This window comes from Pleurodeles waltl, chromosome 6 (assembly GCF_031143425.1).
Source record: "Pleurodeles waltl isolate 20211129_DDA chromosome 6, aPleWal1.hap1.20221129, whole genome shotgun sequence".
Classification (NCBI taxonomy): domain Eukaryota; kingdom Metazoa; phylum Chordata; class Amphibia; order Caudata; family Salamandridae; genus Pleurodeles; species Pleurodeles waltl.
In genome coordinates, this window is record NC_090445.1 from 1,646,744,950 (window position 1) to 1,646,765,568 (window position 20,619).

General features: G+C 42.7%; 1 protein-coding gene across 2 annotated transcripts in view; it reads right to left on the reverse strand.

The window, feature by feature from the left end:
• The window catches only part of SARDH (sarcosine dehydrogenase), a 460,574-nt gene that overhangs the window by 106,287 nt on the left and 333,668 nt on the right, over positions 1-20,619 (reverse strand). For both annotated transcript variants that reach the window (XM_069241559.1, XM_069241560.1), the window contains exons 14-15: positions 9,261-9,399; positions 3,193-3,306 (exon numbers count right to left, since the gene is read on the reverse strand). In XM_069241559.1, the coding sequence (XP_069097660.1) occupies positions 3,193-3,306; positions 9,261-9,399 (253 nt within the window). The remainder of the gene's footprint in view (positions 1-3,192; positions 3,307-9,260; positions 9,400-20,619) is intronic.

Genomic DNA, 20,619 nt, shown 5'->3' on the forward strand with positions numbered 1-20,619 from the left:
CTTTAGCACTGGATAGCAGTGGTAAAGTGCCCAGAGTAACAAAAACAGCAAAAACAGAGTCCAGCACACATCAACAACCTGGGAAACAGAGGCAAAAAGTTAGAGGAGACCACGCCAAGGATGCCAGGTCTAACAATTTCCCTAATATTACCAAAAGTATTGCCTGCAGTAAGCACACATGGATGCAGTCTCCCATACATGGCACAACACCTATGCAGCATGTCTTTACAAGTTAACTACTGCCCCGATTTGCAGAATGTGGGCCACTTTGACTATTTGATTTGTTAATGGGACCACTTTTATTTTGGTGCCTGGGCCTATTTTCTGCCTAGTCCGATTTTACCCAAGTAGTCATCTCCCCTCAAGCAAGCCATTTGATGTGTATATCACTTGGAACAATGTAAGAACTGGAGTAACCAGTGAGAGACAACAGGGTAAGACAACTCCCATACACACCACAGAGAGCACATGGCTATCTAGCTGACATCAAAGGCAGCATAAGGTAGCATTCCTGTGACAGAACAATTGTGTGACCTCACACGGAGAAGCATCTGTGTTATGTTCCAAACAGTATAAGGAAGTCAGTGTGACATCACAGTATACAGGATGGTTCTGTAGGACATCAGAATGGGCGTGTAAATGGGCCATCTAGTGAGTGATGTCACAACAGGTTCTCAAAACCTTAGGAGACTCATCAAACAAAGGAACATTGTAGAATGCCTACTGTTATGATTGCTAGAGATGCTGGACTGGGTGAAAAAATGTTTTCTCTCCCCTGCCACTGGATAGCCCTTTCATGTTAGCGTGATATCTCATCTTTACACATCAGCAACCAACAAGCTGAAGTCAGTGTAAAATATAACAAAGCACAACATGCAATTAATATATTATTTATAAATTAAATTGTTTCTTTGTCCGAATTCAGTGCTTTAAAGTCCTGCACCTAGAAGCAGAAGTCTACCAGAAGAAGTCTATGGAAAGCCCACAGGCCACAGAGAAAAATAAATTGCTGCCTTCCTCACACTGCTTAATTTGAGCCGGTGGTTGCTGGTGGGGGGGTACCGGCTCTTACTTTTGGGGTCCAGCACTTATTTTTCTGCATTAGGCATTTACTGAGAGCAAAAGATACATATGGGAAAGACGGAGGAAGAGAAAGATGGAAAAGCGTCACAAAGGGGAAAGCAGAAAGCTGCAAGAGTGAGCTGAGGGGGCAGGGAGTGGCTGTAAATCAGTGCTTTAATGTGGCCAGTACTGTCTGGTACTAAGTACCAACACTTTTTTAATTTGAGAGGGAGAGTACCGGCACATCTCCAGAAAAACGTAATACTTTTAATTGGACATTACTGGTACTTCTCGGAAACAAGCAGGCACTCTGGCACAGAGTACCTGCACTTTTATTTCTCCATTTCAAGCACTACCGTAAATGGATTAAAGAGACCCGAGATGCGTTCAGGATCGGACACCTCAGTATTCTGTGTTCTCAGATTTAAATGCAGCAACCACATGTTTTAGAGGCTAGTTTTGGACACCGGCATGTTTTTTTATTTACACATTACCAACTGCTCCCTCATTTGGCAGAGTTCTACGTCTAGCAGTACAGTCTGATCGAAAGTGTCTCTTCTCGGAGTTTAGGTGCAATCGCTGGGAGCGAGTCCCTCAGGCTGCTGCACAGTCTCTCAGTGGCGGGAGCCCCATGGCCTGGAAGCACAGTGTCCGTTTATTGGTTACTCTTTTATAGGAAAAGTTGTCCCATTTTACACAAGCAAGAGCTGCCTACGTTTTTAAAAGGAGAGTTATATCCCTGCTTCTTCGTTAAAAATAAATGCATTTTAGGGTTTTTTTCTGGCATGCACAGAAATCAGTTTCAGTTTCTTTTTAACATAATTGGCTTTAATGGTGCGGATTATATAGGTTGTTTATGATGCTCTTTTCTGAACAAGTTATAGCTCTTCCTGGAACCTTGAGAGGTCCTTTTTACAGGGTAGCTCTTTGCCCTTGACGTCATATCCACTTTACATTTTGCCCAGATTTTCTTTCGCAGTATCTGTGTGTCTCTGTGATCCCAGAAGTGCATACGCCTTTCCGGCTATTGCTTCACCATTCTGGCAGTGTTTATTACATGGCAGCATTTTACAACAACAATGATGAAACACCTTATGTTCTTAAGTATACACTATATGGGGCTATGTGCTCCCATGTACGTTTCTACACCTACGTTTTACAGTGCTTAAACATGTTACAACTCATACACATTTGTTTCTGTACGCACCATTGTGTTGATGTAACAGTTTTATTCACACACAGCTTTGCTACACATGCATAACTGCAGTGGAGATACACCCTTTTCTGTAATGAACAAAGCTGTATTAGTGTTCACACGCTAGTTTCTAGTTATTAAACCTAGATGGGCTTCCTCCCTAGATGGGTAACATAACCAGCCCCGGACTATGACATCAGAAATATGAAATGGGCCAATAGAGAAATTGGTGAAGTTCTAAAAAGAAACAGGTGAACATTTGTTTGTAAATTATCTCGCGTCAGGAAAGCACATACAATCATACTTTTTAGGTCAAAACCTACAGGACAACAAACCAACAATTTCTTGCGAACATTGAGAAAGCTTCCCTGCGAATTCATTCCGCCCGCTGCATACTACTGGCTATTTGGTTTTTGCAACTCACATTTTCTTGCTTTCTATTAGCTGCCTTTATTTGTTTTAGGCTGTCAAGCTGAGTTCATCCCTTCTGTTGCCCAAATATTATTTACACTATCCTTCCAAGTGTCCCTTTTCTGTAAACAGGCCTTTAAATCTTGTTCTTATCTTGTCACTTTGCTGTGCATTCAAAGACAGAGGTCAAATGTCAGGCTCTGTCTTCCGAGGGAGCTTGGTGTTGACTGCAAAAACAGTTAAATAGTAAACATAAAAACAGGGTGGGAACTGTTGACACAAGACATCTTGATATGACTGTCCAACAAGGTGGAATAAAATGCACTCTGGCAACTGTTGGGACACATACTTTCATATGCCTCTAAACTATTCCTTGAGCTAGGAGCAGTCAAGGAACCAAACATTTACGTGTCTTTCCAGCACCTTCTAATGACTTCTGTTCTTATACTTACCTATTGGTATGAGTTCCAAGCATTGCAAGAAGCAAAGTCATAAAGAAAAACTTCAAATCAAGTTTGTTTTACCTTTAAATTTTGGGGCAAGTGCAGAATCAGTGTCACCAGGACCAATCAGACTAACTGTGATGTCACCCTCTGTGCCGCCAAGCTTATTCAACATACATGTATACACAGTTGATCCTAGGAACAAGAGAGAAAGCAAGAGATCAGTGGCTTTAGAATTAAAAACATTTAGCACTTACAGCACTCCGTCAACATGTTTGATGGGCGGCACCCCTCTCGAAGTAGACAAACTTCAGCACTGATTACAGACAACACTCAATCAACTCTACATAGTGACTGGAAAGGTCGCTGAACCTCGACGCAGATTTGACTAAATACACATTTATTAAGAATTCAGTGTCACATTGGATCAATAGTTGATAGAGTATGAGGAAATGATTACCCAACCTGTCAATGACTGTGAGGCAGATTTTTGCTGAAACCACCAGTAAAATGTATCTGGTGCATCTAAAAGTGAATATTTCATATGTTTTCAATTTGCCTAATTTACAGACTCTAAATGTGAACACACAACATTACTATTACAGCCTTGTCAGAATGCTTTCTGGAACTGCTGAAGATCAGAAGAGAACTGGACCCTACTTGCTGTAATCTGAGTGGAGCCCAAAAGGACTAAACCCGCTCCCTCTTGTACCCAGGACAAAGACGTGGACTCTGCAGATCAGGTGGGTGACCTCGGGTTTGGCTACAGGGACAAAACAAGCTGCAAGAGGCCTTTTTCCTGAAGTAACCAGTTCACCAGTAACCAATGGCCCCCAACTACACTATGCTCATGGCCTGCGCTGGAGAGAGCCATAGCCCTTGAATGCCTTCCCCTGAGGTAATCCTCCAATAACCCTGAAAAGTTGTGTCTTTAAGACTTTTTTGCCTGCAGTGTGTCAGTTGGATCTCACGGCAAAGGTGTCCGAATTAGATGGAGCTTTGTCAGATACAGCTTCAGGCTTGCCACATTAGAGAATTTTGAGCACTAAAAGAAAAGACTAAGGAACTGATTTATATCTCGGCTGTTACCGCCAGGCTGTGTCGATGGCACGCCGATTAGACTCATAAGTCGGCCGTATTCCACCTGCTGCCTTTAGATGTTACAATTGGTGTACTGTTGGCAGTTCGCTGGCGGTGGTAGGTGGTGGTGGTGTGACTCAATAAACTTCTCACAATCACATGTCAATGGCAGCGGCTATCAAAAATATTGCTGTGACATGTATATGTCTCCAGTGGTCCCCACCTCCCATGCCTTGCCCACCCAATGTACCCTGGCAATGTGGCATCCCTAACTTGTGGTCCATTGACGGGCAATGGGAGTCATTTTTGTCCATGGGTCGGTGGCAGCAGCAATGCAGGTGTTGTTCAATCCAAGACGGGGGAGAAGTGGGAAAAAAGGTGAGTTTTCACCCTCTTTTCATCCGAAATCCGCCAACTGGGGAGGTTGGACTGCAACTTTTTCCTTGGCGTAAGGAACATCTAAATCTGCATGGTGGGGAGGCTGGCTGTGGTCCCGCTGGCATTTCCTTTTCCCTTACCCGCCGTCGATGCAGCTGGCGTTTCTTGGCAGAGACGGTGGTTTGAATGCAGTCATTCATCTATGGCACCGGCAACATCTGTATACGGCGGGTGAAACGTCGCGGTGGCAGGTAGGTTTACAGTAAAAAAGTCAACAGCGGGACCATTACCACTAACATCCAAATCAGGCCCTAAGTCAGAAGGTAAAATCTTTGACCAGAACGAACCCAATTGGTGTATCTAACCTACATGCCATTGCGGATAGTCTGATAGTCATAGATCCCAGTCAACTACTTCCATAGCCTATCATTGATGTTTAGTGATTTTTGGTGCTATTTCACTTAAATATTTGAATTCTCATACCTCATGATCCTCTGATTGAATTGTAGTTGCGCTGTCATACTTTTTATTAAAATGGAATATATTTTTCAAATTCAGTCTGGGATTTTTATTTGTTAGTGTTTTGACAATATTACTGTTTTGACACTGCATAAATACTTAACACTTTGCTCCAAGTTAATCCTGCCTGCTCTGTGCTTTGGCTACCAGGGGGTTGAGCTCAGGTTAATTTAGTAACTTTTGAGGTTCACCCTGACAAGTTATTTTTATTATCCTTCGAGGTGAGCAACAGTCCATCTCAAATAATAATTCACTTTACTACATTGGTGTTCTAGGACACTTTGGAATCTAGGATTTATGCTTTGCAGTGACACACCGTGAATTACATTAAAATGGACAATCTATTTCTAACTTGATAGCAAAAATGTACTTTTGGGATATTTAATTGCTCAGGAGGGAAGTAGACCTGTGGCTCAGCACCAGACTGTCCAAGAAGGTACCAAGGAGTGACCATAAGTGAAAAGAAAGAAAAAGGTGAGAACCCCATAGGGCCACAACATTTCTGAAAAGGGGAAAGAGTACCAAACCCCCTCAGGGAATCAGGAGAGTGGGAACAAAAAGGGAAGAAGCCCTTTGAGTGGGGCAGATGCTTTTACTGTCATCAGGGCATGGAAAGGGAGATTTCTCGTGCCCGAGAAACGTACTTACTGGTGGGCACTCTGCAGGGAACGCTAGTGTAGTGCCAAGGTGAGGGTATTTACTGGAAAATAGGAAAGAGCCGTCTCTAGAGTTCCTTTGCTGGGAGGTGGACCCAGCAGGTAAGCTGGCGACACCAGACAATTCCAGGAAGTACATCCAGAGGGTCACAGGGTATGAGGTACATGCAATGGCTCTGTGGTATACCTGTACAAACAGGACACTGGTGGTGGAAAGGTTGGTATCCCCAGAACATTATCTGCAGGGAGATGTCTGTGGGTATGCAATGCCAGTGGTGCACAGTGTGACTATCCCACGGCTATGGTCTCCTTAGAGTGGAGGGGGATATTTGCCCAGGGAAAGGAAGCTGTCCCTGATTGCCCATAGACTGCATCATCGGCAGTGAGCTCCCACAGATGAGAAAGAAGGGATACTACTTCAGCCTTACTCCACACTAGGATATAAAGCTTGATAAAAAAAAGACTAGGCCAGGAGAGAAACTCTTTGACTGGGACAAGCCCTTTGGATGTATCCGACCCATGCTAGGCTTACAATTGCACATAGGTCCAAGTCTACCTCTTTCATAGGCTAATATTGGCCGTTAGTGCTTTTTGGTGCTATTGTCACTTAAATCTGTCATATGGTGTCATTCTTTTTATTTCAATTTACTTTTGTTTTCTAATTCAGTTTGGGATTTGTATTGTTTGCCATTTTTACTTTATTATTGCTTTGGCAATGCATACATGCTTTACAGATTGTCCTAAGTTAACTCTGTCTGCTCTGAGCAATAGCTATCAGGACGTTGAGCTCAGGTTAATATAGTGACTTTTGAGATTCACCCTGACCAGCTAGTGTTATTCATTCTTGAATGATTGCCCATCCCAAATAATAATCCACTTTTTTTTATATAGTGCTTAGGGACAAAAGTCATGTTCCCATCAGGGAAAAAAGTCATTTTTTCCATTGGAGAAGAATGCAGAGGGCAAACGTGGCACTGAAACACAGTAAGCATCTATGTGCAAATCAAAGGATGTACCTGAAGTGAGTGGTGACACATGGCGAGAGTGGGCAGTCATGAGTGGACCCTGGTGGATTGCAGCTGGCTCACAAGAGCATAGCATGTTTTTTACAACCATATGCATGAAGATTAAGGGAGTCCTCAAATTATACGGCAGGTTATGTAAAGATGAACATTTATGAGGCAACTTTTCAGGACGTTTCAAGATTTGAAGATGATCTCACTATGCATCAGGTGTCACCAAGAAGAGGCACAGTTTTTCCATATGGTGTGGTCATGCTCTGTTATAACAGTCTTCTGGTAGAATGTTACCTCATGTATCTCTACAACCACAACATCAGTTATGCCCTTTGATCCTATGATGTGTCTCCTCCACTTGGCGACAGTAAAAAAAACAAAAAAAAACGTAGGGGATTCCAGGACTTTCCCTTAATTTTAGTGATGTATTGCTATGTCATGGAAGGCGGCACAGGCACCCTCTATCGGATCTATGGATCCGTGCGAATATCAGAGCACGAGACTGCAGATGCAACCTCATGGCAAAATGGTCTGAGTATTTGATGAACCTTGATGCATTACAGACCCCCGCGCAATAATTCTAATCCCATATGGGCTGTTCACCAATAGATTCGGATTTTTCTAACCAACCTCTGGGTACTTCCAGTGTCTACTGTCTTTCTTTACATGAGGGATGTGCAGCAGAATGTGCGAGGGTGAAACACAGTTGGTTTGAAGCTACTTATCATTTGTATTTCTTCAGGTTGTATTGCATGGTATTTGGATATGTGATGTTTGGTCTCTCTAACAAAGACTGCAATACATAAAGACAACTGATGGTAATAGGCACCTGGGGTCTGCTCACACAGTCTACTTGCCAAATACATGTAAAAATCTAGTGATTATATTGTTGTATCTATGTAGCAGTTTCTTTATGTGAAAACTAATAAACAAATATAAAAAAAGACGATCTCACTATACTGCCCCATTAACCTCCTAAAAGCATTATATTGGCCCATTATGTTTCTCCCGCACTGCATGCATAGACTAATAAACAGCACGTTATCAGACTATACAAGTGAATCATTGTCTCCCGCAACAACAGAAACATCACTACCTCACATTACATTACAAGTTAATCTATGTCCTCTGCCCCAACAAACACATTGTTTCATTGACCAACATACAGGTGCATCAACTGCCCCTTGTGCATCAAACATAGGACTATCAACTGCATGTTACACCTCCAAAAAGCACTCTTCGTATCCTTAGCACTACAAACACAAGCCCACCTTTCTCTCCAAGACCATCAGATAGGTCCCTCAAGCTTCTCGTACAGGCCCATAACCAAATACTACACCAACACTCAGGCCTATTTATCCTACTTTACAAGGTAGTTTAATTAATCTTTAAAGCCTTCATTCAGCCCAGTCAACCCCGTCAAAAAGATCTAAACAGGTTTATCAACTTACACTGAAATACAACTGTACCGTACCACAGATTAAGGTTTATAAACCTTCCAAATACCACCATGTTCCTCCGACCAGCCTTCACAATTCACCAAAAATGCCCATCATAATAATGAGTCAACCCACTTCTATAGAGAAGCATCCTTTTTATGGGCGAGCACAAAGTGCTCCGTCCATTCTGTAATCTCTCTTTGGGCTTGAAACCACGCCCATGCCACGTCAATCATTTACATTGGTTCGTGGGCTTGCCTTTTAAAATCCGCTTGCTTTCATTTGTGAAAGGCATGCATACGTCATGCCTTTTCCGGTGTTTAGCCCAACTAAACAGCACCGGTAAAGTACCAAAAACATACGAGGCTCGAAGTTTTGAGTCAGGAGTCCGGACTACTTTATCTGTTTATTTTCCACGCAGCGCGATCACGCTGCTTTTTACATAGCGCAATCGCACTGCTTTTTTTTTGGTTGCTTTACAGCGCTAATAGCTCTAACTCGAACTGCGAGACCCGTTGCATTGAAAATGCTTGTTTACAATTTCACCACGATTGGAGAATAATCGTGTGCTGCCCCCTAAAGAGGCACATTGATCTTCCAAGGTACTGAAAAGTCTGGGGCATTTCCCCACACAGGTGTTCTGGACAGCCTGGATTAAATCACTCACTCCCACTCAAACAACAAAAACCAGCTTAGATACTGCTGAACGATAGAAGTAAATCATTTACAGGCCAAGAATTTCTGCTGAGTTCACTTATGTTTGTACAATTGAGCGGGGCACCTTGAAAGATATATGGAAAGGAGGGTTTGAATTGACAGTACCTTACTCTCTGTCAGCCTCTCCAGTGTCCAAAATACCTTCTTACGTGCTGTGTAATATTAATGAAATTTGTTTTGAACTTCACACTCCATGCACTTCCTCTACAAAAGTCCTTAGCAATTTTTTAAACCCCAGATATAGTCTAATTATATCCTGTACTACTCCTTTTGCAAAGGCTTATTCAGGACATTTCTTTTGTGAGGCGCTGTGGGGACAACAATGGATCCACCACCATACGTACCGACAGGCTTGTTCAGGTTGGCAGTAAAAAGCCAATCTGCTGCTTTCTTTGCATCTGGTCCAAACAGGTAGAACTGTCCAAAGTAGGACATGTCAAACACTGCCACCGCCTTCCTGCAGGTTAGGCTCTCTTGCTTGATCTACAACAGAAGAGATAAAATCATGGGAGAATAGGAAGCGCAGACAGAAGGCTTTGTTAACTTTGCTGGCTATAAGCATCAAAAGAGGACAGGGACGAACAGAAGAAATTAAAAGAACCCCCAACGTGAGTCATCCTAAAATATTCCTTTGATTTGTGCTAAACCCATAACCTTCCTTCTTTTATTTTAAAATAGATATTTAAATGAGGTTTCCCCACACTGGCAGTTTTCGTTATTCCTGAGATCTCATCAGCCTGGAAGCCTGCTCATTACCTTCACAATGGAGCCTTCAAAGCTCAGTGTCAAGCTGTCATGTCAGCTGCCGCTCCTCACCCTCAGAGCAGCTGCTCTCTACTCTCCATCACTCTCTCGTTAGGTTCTCGCTCCCTTCCGCCTTTCACCGTACTCTGTGTTAACACCTATAAAAACCTCTTCAAGGCCTTCTTCAACCTCTTCCATATAAATTCCATCTTATCGTCCTCTCACAACTTGATTAAATCCACATTGTGCCTTCTTTCAGGCTTACACATAAAATCTTCAAACAACCATACCTTTCAGTCTCCATACTCTTACTTCTCTTCATACCTCCCCATCCAACAGGACCTCTTTCCTTCCACACCTAGCCTGCATTCACTCCATTCCATTGCCCTCTCCATGGAAACAACATCCAACTTTCCACCCACTGTCATCATTTATCATCACCTAACCTTCCACTCATTCTCCTCAGCCACTGCATTCTTACCTTCTTGCCCTCCCATCTATGAATCCAAATAACATCTGTTTCACTCCATTTTCCTCTCCTGTCTCCTTCATAGTAGCCTCACTGTTGTGAATAGAATATTGTGGATGTTTCAGATGTTTTGTTGATATTAAATCAGGTTTTTAGTCACAGAGTAACAGAGTACACACATGAAGACCCAGGAGAACGTTGCCCATGGCACCAAATTATGTGTGGTTCCCCTAACTTTTTGCCTTTTGTGGAGACTTTTTTTGCTTGTGTTAGGATTCTGCAGTGTGATACTGGCATTCAGTGCTCAGTTTCACTCAACGGATTATTTCACTTTCCAATAAGTGCATTGTACATTAGCTCAGAATTGCTACATTGAAGTGGGACTTAAATGTCACTTGTGGGTTGCTTTTAAAACACCCAGATGAATTACCCAAAAGTTTTGCTTCAAAGGGGGTATCAATATGCGCTCCTGGCCTGCAGTGTCACACAATAAGTACATGTGCTTTACGATGCAGGAATACCTTTTTAGGTTTTGCCTCCATGTTATCCACAGCAGGAGCACTGAGGACAAATTTATTGGTGTTAATGGGCTGTCAACACATCACTAGACATACAGCACAACCAGTTTCTCTGCTAGCAGAAAAGTGCAACCTTCCACTCACAAAGCAAGGAATCTTTGTGCAGGAATGCTTCACCCTCTTGGGAGCACTCATCAGGAGCTTCGTGAGGTAGAAAAGGGAAAATGGTTCCACCAGAGTAGGAGTTGAAAACAAAGGTAAGGTAAGAAAAAACGTTTCCGCACTGTGTGCATGAGTGAATGCATGTGTGCCTATCTACCACTGAGTGCATGTGTGTGTAACTATTTTTGTGAATGTCTGTGTGGGTTTGTGTGTGTGTATGTCTGTGTGTGCATGAGTACAAGTCTGTGTGTGCACATGCAAGAATATCTGTGCACAGTTGCCACCAAGGCACAGCTCCTCCATTTGGGCGTCACCCTCCCCCCCCACCATCACCACCAGCAGCAACCGCTGCAAATCCTCTGCTAAACTCTGTTTGTTATCCTTTCCTTTTGAAAGGGGTGGGGCATTGGGGGTTATGAGCAGAGGGGAGTAGACTGTGCACTCCCCTCAGAGCGCATGTGTGTTTGGCTGGTCGTCTCGGGCCAGCCAAACACACATGCGCAAGGGCTCTCGCCAGCTCAGCAATACAGTTGCTTGGCTGGTGAGAGCCTGCACAGGCTCCCAGTCTGCCTGGGAGCGGCCTTGCTGGGCACTGCTTTGAGCAGCATCAGGATTGGCCTCACAGCAGGCCGTGAACCTGGGCCTGCATCAGCAACGGGAGAGGAGCGGGGCAGGTAAGTGATTTTTAAAAATGTTTTTATTAATTTTATCCTGTACCTCTGCAACTTCCCCACCCCAACAAAGCCCTGTGAGCTGCTCCTTCTGCCACCACCCATGAAATGATATCCCTGGAGATGTGTTGCTGTTGGTTCAGTGGTGGTGTTCTCTGGCAATAAGCAGGCACTGGTACAGTGATGGTAATTACTGGTAAAAAGCAGGGCCTGGCACAACAGTGGTGATCCCTGGCAATATACTGACCGTGCCACAATGGTGGCAATTTCTGGGAACAAGCTCTGCCAGGGACAATGCTACTAACCTTTGGCAACATGCTGGCCCTCACACAACATTGGTAATCCCTGGCATAGTGTGGACACTCATGGCATGATGGTGCCAAAACAAAATGTAGATCATTTTGAAAACATTAAATTTCAGCTATGCATACATGGCAGAGAAGATTCAGTGCAAGTAATATATAGCAGGAATGTTAATGTACATGCCCAGCTAAACTCTCTAAAACCCATGCCATGACAAGTAACAGCCCATGTCCAGGTTTCAAAGAGAGGGCTGGATAATGTGAAATCTATTTCTGTTGTAAAGGCCTTTTTATATTACCTAAGTCACTCTAAAGTGTGGCTTGTAAGTCCACAGGGCTCTTTAATTAGCATGTGGAAGTGTAATTTGTAATACATTAATAAGGAATATGTCCCCACTATGAACAGTAGCAAAATGGTGTTGGTAACGGTGAAGGAAAAGCTACATTTTCCATCAGCAGGCTTAGTTAGGAATAAATACTCTTATGTAACGCTGCCTTCAAAAATACTAGATCGCTCAACCAATGCCATAGATGTACTTACTATGAAAATGTAGTTTGTGCTGCCTGGAAGTAAACTGATTTGTCAAGAAGGCCTGTTCTAGACATTGAATACACACCTCCCAACTGGCTGATAAAGGCTGTACTCTCTGAGAGGACAATAGTTTGGCCTCTGGAAGCAGAAGGACTAGAGTGGTTTTAACAAAGAACATTCATCAGGAAATCGCCTTCCGCGAGGGGACAGATGTGCAGTTGGTAACAGAAATGGCAACTTTCACAGCTCTACTTTTGAATCGGGAATCCCTAATTGGGATCTCTGGGGTAGAGTCATTCATACCCAGAGCCACCCTAGGCTTTCTGTATACGAGTCTGACAGAAGGAAAACCAGTCCCAAAGCTAGCATAGGAGAGGAAACCTCATCTCAGAAAGGCAGGAACTAGAAGACTACTTTACGGATAATTTTGGATCAAGGACTCCTGGAAGGCTCGCAGGAGGCTAGAACCGAGTTGAAAAAGGAGAATGGGTTTGATGGGAAAGTTGCCAGGGCTAGATGTAAGGAAGTCTCCACTCACTCAATTACTCCTAAACACATTTTCAATAATTTTGCCTTGAAACGTTAAAGAGCCATATCCCACTTATCTTATTTTAACTATTATGTGTTCTTGCCTATTACATTTTTCTTGATGTATTTAAATTGGTTTAGAAATTGTATTTTGGTGTGATCCTAACTTTAATGTTGCCTGATACTTCTTGAATTTAACACTAATTTCTGTGGGATGGGGAATTGCCTACCACTCTTGGAAAAGCTACTACACTGCTATGTGGCCTACCATGATTGTATTTATTTCAGTGGCAGGAATACTGCTATCCAATTTCTGACACCTGGGACATTTTTTCTGTTACAAAAGTTATACTTAGGAACATGCTTCTTGCAAATGTCTTTCATGGCTCATTTAATGGATGTAGCTCCAGAGTGAGAAATTCTGAAAGGTGCATGGCTGGAAGGCACTAGGTGTTTCCAAGCAACATTAGTAGGGTTGATTCATGTTGTATTGCAGTTATGGTGTCTAGAGACGTCAATCATGGGTTACCAGACAGTGAACGCTGTCCCCATTCTGCACTCAGCTAGCCCTGCCTCTACCCTTGCTACCCCTAGTCTCAACGGTCCAGAAGACAGTAGCAGGAACACAAAGTAAACACGGTCCTCGCAAGACTGTTTATTCTCTGCAGTTTCTAATCGTTGCCATTTTCTACCCACACTAAACATAATAGGAAGCTGTTGAGGGGCTACGGGTGGGTCACAGGGTCAAACATTAGATATAATGTGGAGTCAAATGATGAATAATGTAATTCCTGCTACCTAAGGTAATTTGTTGAACTGACTCCAATTGTGAAATTCGAGAATAGTCAGATGATGCGATACACAAGATTATGGAGGATAAATTGGCTCTGTAGAGTATGTTTTTCTTTACAGTCCTTACTGCCAAAATTGCAAGAACTATAGCAATTAGAAGATAGGTTTTATTTTTCAACATTGTTTCCTTTAAAAATGTAATGATATAACAATATATTTTCTTTCCACCTTTATAATTGATGAGACTGATTCAAAAACAAGCCATGGAAGAATCCATGCCACTTGGGAATGAAGCTCAAGGAAAGAAGGAGGGACCTGCTGCACCCTGGAGATCCACCAGAGAAGTCACTGGTGGAGAGCACGCACCCTCTCCGTTGGATTGATACCACAGGCTCAGACAGCATTAGCAACAGTAGGCCTATGGATCACCCTTTCAATGTCATCTGCAGATATGGACCTCCTCACAGATTCTCTGCTGAAAGTATTCTGCTGCGACAGAAAGGGTAAAAATCACCACACATTCTGAAATTACCCCTGGTGTAGCCTCCAAAGCAAAGTACCAAGCAGGGATGGTGGTGGAGGAAGAGATCTAACGAGTTCTCATTTTCACCTCAGAATTTCCATAGCATGAGTGGGGAAGGCCACACCAATCCTTAGTCAAGGATTTCTCCTGCCATGTTGCGTTCCACTGCAACGAGTGAGGGTGGAGTCATTCTTTAGGGCCAGATTTCCCCTAGGAGGATTCCCTTCACCCCCTTAGGGAAGCTTCACATGCACCAGGAACAGGCAGATCAGTAAGACCCCAGACAGAGAGGAATGAAACACTTTGGGCCAGATGTAGCTAGCATTTTGCATAGTGCAAAATGCCCATCGCAATGCACATTCACAATTTGCGAGTCGGTACCAACTCGCAAATTGTGAATGCGACTCGCAAATAGGAAGGGGTGTCCCCTTCCTATTTGCGACTCGCATCGCTATGCTAAATTGCTTTGTGACCGCGAATGCGGTCGCAAAGCAATTCGCAGTTACCACCAGTGTCACACTGTTGGTAACCCATTCGCAAAAGGGAAGGGGTCCCATGGGACCCCTTCCCCTTTGTGAATGTTGCCCAAAATGTTTTTTCAGAGCAGGCAGTGGCCCAATGGACCACTGCCTACTCTGAAAAAACGAAACCAAATAGTTTCGGTATTTTTTTTTTTTTTTTGCAACTCCTTTTCCTTTAAGAAAAACGGGCTGCAAAATAAAATAAAAAAAACTGCTTTATTTAAAAAGCAGTCACAGACATGGAGGTCTGCTGTCTTCAGCAGGCCACCTTTCCTGCGCGTGTAGGGACTCTCTATGGGGTCGCAAAATGCGACCCACCTCATTAATATTAATGAGGTGGGTCTTTGCAACCCCATAGCGAATCGCAGACGGTGTCTGAAACACCGCTCTGCATCCGATTTTGCGAATCGGAAATTGCGAGTAGCACCAACTCGCAATTTCAGATTCGCAAAATCGGAACTACCTACATCTGGCCCTTTATTCGCTGAGAAAGCAACCAGGACCTTTTAGTCTAGAAAGAGAGTCTGAGCTAGTACACAGACCTGCTCTTCCATTTGTTTCCAGAATGAAAGGAACCACAAGACTGATGTATTACTCTATCTTGTGTTGGATTAGGATACACAAGAGGAAAATTATATTTTTCCCCCAAATCTGGCTTTAACTCTTGTACACGGAGAACGACTTTCATATGGACCGTGGGACACTGGGTAAAAGTACTGTTCTTGATGTCCCCACTCTGTGAATACTGAAATATATGTACTTTGAGAAATATGTTCTGGCTCTCCTGGTGGTTTTTTTCCTAGCCGAATGATCACACATACATTGCTTGCTTCAACAATTGAAACCGATTTCAGAAAGCTCCCAACATTTTAATGTCATTTTAGAATGAGGACTTCAAAGTTATAGGATCCTCCCCGATGAATTCCACTTGCTGATTCCCCATATAGCATCATTTTTATCAGCATAGTACCTGCCCCCATAACCAAGATCCCTTCTATACATCACCCCAAATCCTATTTGGTTTGACCCCCTTAGCTTTTGATTGGTCTTTTTTTTCGATCCGTTGAGCCTCCACTCATTGGCTGTGCTGGTATGCAGTTTACTTCTGGATTACTTCCTTCCACCGACCATTTGCACCCACCAACCATCCCTCACTATGTGCAGAAGGTCAGACTTTGCCAGAAAGGTACTACTGCTCCTCCAGTGGTGGCACTATTCAATTCTCTGCTGGTCACGTCCACTGGCCGGGCTCTCTACGCAACAGATGTGCCTGGAGTGGGACCCTTGCAGAATATTTACCAATGCTCTGGCTGTGCTGATCTAGCTGCAAATCATCAGAAGTCAATCAGTCCAAACTGAAGCAGTCAGTTGCTGCAATATTTCTCACATTTGGTGTTTACATTTGACAGGTAATTACATGTGGTAAGTGATTCACACTTGTGCCAGGCTTTAGGTTAAAACACCCCTGCATTGCTTTTCTTTGCTTGAATTGGACAAATCATACTGAAACCTGAAGGGCTGCAAACATGATGTCCTGTCGACATGGAGTGTTCCAAAGACCTAGTGGTGTTCTAAGAAATCAAGCTGTAACACATGCTCAATCCACATACATAGTGATGGCAATCCCACAGAGGAAATGCGGATTCCGTAGTCGATGTCCCACTTGTGCTAGAACTCTTTCCCTTCTCGCCTCAAATCCGCAGACCAACTGGAAAGTGCTGGTTAGTCCTCTGATTGAAGAAAACAGTTGATTTTGATGATTTGTCTCTTCTCCGATATCTTTGCCTCAAATGACATGACTGAGATGTTGTTGGAGTAATTAACAACACAAATCTTTGTTCTATATAAAAACTATAACACTCATTAACAATAGGAAGTGGAATTACATAGAACCAAACTATGTTGATGGACTACACGCTTTGCTTTCAGAGTTGGTCCTCGTACTGAAGGTATCAGTTGCCCGGGCAGTGACACAGAATCTTCCATCAACAGTGATTGTTCCAGGCATTTAAAATGTGCAAATGTAAAAGGATATAGTGTGTGTTACAGAGGAAACGTATTGGACCTGGAGCATTTTGAATATGGCCTGTAGTACTATGAAAAGTGTATTGCGTGGGGTCTGGTGATCCTGCATTACAAAACCCTTGAAATATAGTGGTGAATGGGGGAATGGTGGTCGAGTAACAGGAGGACATGCAATTGCAAGAGCACCATGCAGGACATTGCTCACTGATTTGCATATTTACAATTTCAGGCTTGGGCAAATCCAATGATCTGCACCGAGACTGAATCAAAATATGAAATGTGCAATCCTGTATCAGCCATGCCTTCAATTTCTCTTATTTGCATTTAAAGATGCTTAGACAGAAGCAGCTCGCTGAATAGTTTCTTGATGCTTAACGCCACGCATGCAGCATTGGCTCCAGTGATACCACTGGGAACTGTGAGACACCACTGGACAATCACTTAAAAACAAAGGGTGAGCTCTGAGCATCCATGAAACATTCCCTACGGCTGTCCTTAAACAGTGAACAGCACAGGAGATGTACAGGACTCAGTAAGGGAGGCCAGTCAGCTTCTAGTTTGCTTCTCCTGGATTAAAGTGATGGGCAATTATTCCTCTAGTGTTGCAGGTGTCGCACAGGGGTGGGCATGACCAGTGCATAATTCGTAAATAAAAACGTGCCGGTGCCCAAAGCCCTTCGCTTAAACCTGTGGCTGCTGCAATTAAATGTGCGATTACGGAATACTGAGGCAGCGTAATCCTGAAGCCATCTCGGGCCTCTTTAATCCATTTACAGCCACTCCCTGCCCCTTCAGCTCACTCTTACAGCTTTCTGCTTGCTCCGTATGTGACACTTTTTCGTTTTTCTCTTCCTCCGTCTTTCACATATGTCTTCTGCTCGTAGCAAATGCTTGAGGCAGAAAAATAAGTGCCAGCCCTCAAAAATAAATGCCCTGCACCCGAAACAACAAGCACAAATTAAGCACTGGGCATGACAACGAAAAGCCAAGATTTTACTTCACCAGTTTGGTATTGTGCTTGATCGCAGTCCAGTGCAGCAGGAATGATCTGCAAGCTGCAGAAGAGAGACCCAAAGTTTATTCTTTCGTCCCCTACTTGAACATTGCGATCCTGTTCCAATCACAAACTTATGCTTCCTTAGTTCTCATAAGGGTAAAAACTGACAGCACATAAAACGTGATAAACCTTTGCATAAAAAACGGTCATTCATAATGCAGGGAAAGGAGAGCAACTGATCTTTCAGCAAGATGCCACTGTGTGCAAGAACCTACAGGTGCAAAATGCCAACCAGGATTATAGCAATACTTGTGTATCAGTTATTGTATCACTGAGGATGTGAAACATGCTGGAGTTTAATGCAGAAAAACAACCCAAGGTTTATAAATAGAAACCTCTTCAAAACTGTCAAGAAAATAACTATGTAGAGCAGAAATACCAAGAAGAGCAGGTGGTCCTTTGCAGAGACATGCGTATCATTTCACACTTAAAGCACACAAGTTCTCTCCAGTCTCTTCAAATGTGTCTTTCCTACTGGATTCCTGTTTATTTGAGAGTTGATGTCACAAATTTAATCAATCAGGCCTATTTATAAAACTGCCTCTCAACAGAGCCGGCAGTGGAAATGTGAGAAACCAAATTTAAAAATGTACTGTCATTATCAACATGAGTTTTGTTGGAATTCTAAGAGGGTCTTTTGCCTGAATAGCAGTGCATTTTACTTACTAGCTATCAATTTAATGGCATTCTCCAACTCATTAATTAAGTCATTTAGTATCCCCATAACTTGAAATTGGGTGAATCCACATCTCCTAAAGCCAAGGGACCTACTATTGATCTAGCAGGTTGGGTGGATCCACGCCAGACTTTTAGAAAGCAAACTATGTAAATGGTTTCCATTTAGATTCATTTTTTGTTAATGTATCTCATTTGGATATCCTCAGATTCCTTTATAGATCTGGCACTCATGAGTAACCTATGAACAGCTCTGATATAATATTTTAGATATGGATATTGGGGAAATCACTGATGTATGTGAATTAATGACAAAACGAAAATTGGAAACCAAATTGGAGGATGTAAAATTGTGGAAATCCAATTTTAAGGAAGGCAATTTTAAGAGAATACAAATAAATCGACAACTAAAGAAAACATTTTGGGGGTTCAAGAATGGGTGGAGCTTAGGGGGAATGAGGGTTTTCATAGTTCAAGAATGGGTGGAGTGTAGGGGTAGGAAGGGCTAATATGGTTCAGGGATGGGTGTAGTTTAGGTGTAGTGAGGGTTTTTTAGGTATCTGGAATAGCTGGAGTTTACGGGTAGAAAGAGCTTTTATGGTTCAAGGACGGGTGAAGTTTAGGTGTGGTGAGAGTTTTTTAAGGGACAGAGATTGATGTTGTTTAGGGATTGCGAGGGGTCTGCAATGGATGTTTGACAACGTGAAAGATATAAATCTGAAATAAGTTTCCTTTAAATAAAGTACTGAAATAAATACCTTCAACACAAATGATTCTGAAAGTAAAATCCGCAGCCATTGCATGTACAGCTTAAAGAATACGCATTCAATAGCCTGTTTCAAATAAAAAAGCATTCGAGGAATTGGTTTGTATGAAATAGTAAATGCTATTAATTTTGAAAATTACCATTTACCAGTATAGGTAAAATGGTTTCTCAATAATAGTATTCCATGGATTGTTTTTCTATGAAATCACTTACAAACAAAATGGCAGAGAAGGACATATTCTAAAAAGTCTAGCACACCAAAGAAAAAAGATCAATAGACGTTTGACTATTTTTCACGAACTGGGCAATAGCCAAGCTCTTGTTAGGTCCAACTTTAATATGACTTTTAAGAGGCCAGTACTGAACACGCATTTCAGCTGCAAAAGGCATCAGACTACAGCAATCATATTTTAAAACTAATAAATGTGTTGTGAGATCAGCAGTCACTAAGAAGGGTCTTCACCATTATGGTTGTTCCCTTATCATGTCCTTCCTCGTGGGCCAATCATAAAAGTGATCTCTTTCATCACATTATCCCAAGCTTGGAAGCATATTCCTTCCAATCTCAAAATTCACTTTTGGGGGTCTTCTGCTGAGGACTACAAGGTTGGCTGTTGAACTTCGGCCAGTCATCATTCAATGCCATGCTTGTTTTCCAGAAACTAACTTGGATATGGTGCTGCCAAAGAGCTCGGCATCCAGATAAAGGTTAGTGACTTTCTTTTATTTGGCAACATCTGAATGTCTTGGCCTTCATGTGAAGTGACCTCATATTAATTGGCAAAGTTGGACAAACGAATGAACTATATTTATGGAGCTCACTGTGACCCTAAATAGGGTGTCCTACCTCTCAATGGAAACTGCTGGGTCAGAGATGCTGGAGGGGGGGAGAAAAGCCACGTTTTGAGTTGCTGATGTATTTGTCCATGACACCGTTCAAGTGAGGATGGAATCTCGTTTGCAGGGCCCTAGCTTTGGGGGTGTTTGGGGGTGTTACACCCCCTAAAAATGAATTCTGTAGTAAATAGTTGGGAACAGGTGCCATCAGTCAGGTATCAGTAGTCTGTCAGATTTCAACCTAGATTTTTATAGGCATAAAGAGAAAAAACAAAAACACTCTCTCGTCTCGCCTCGAAAACATAGGGCCTCATTTAGAGTTTGGGGTATGGGTTACTCCATCACAAACGTGACAAATAACCAGTCTGCAGTATTATGATTCCCATAGTAACTCGTCCGTCAAAGTCTAAATCAGGTCCTTAGCTAACTTGAATGTAATTGTGTTTTAAATACCTTTAACAATCTGCACTCCTCTCTCTTCCCACCCCCCTTAAGCCGCCCTCATGTCCTGCTTCTCATAAAATGTGTTTTAACAAGATAGCCCAGTGTGACTCTTGGGAAATCTGAAGCTAGCACCATCC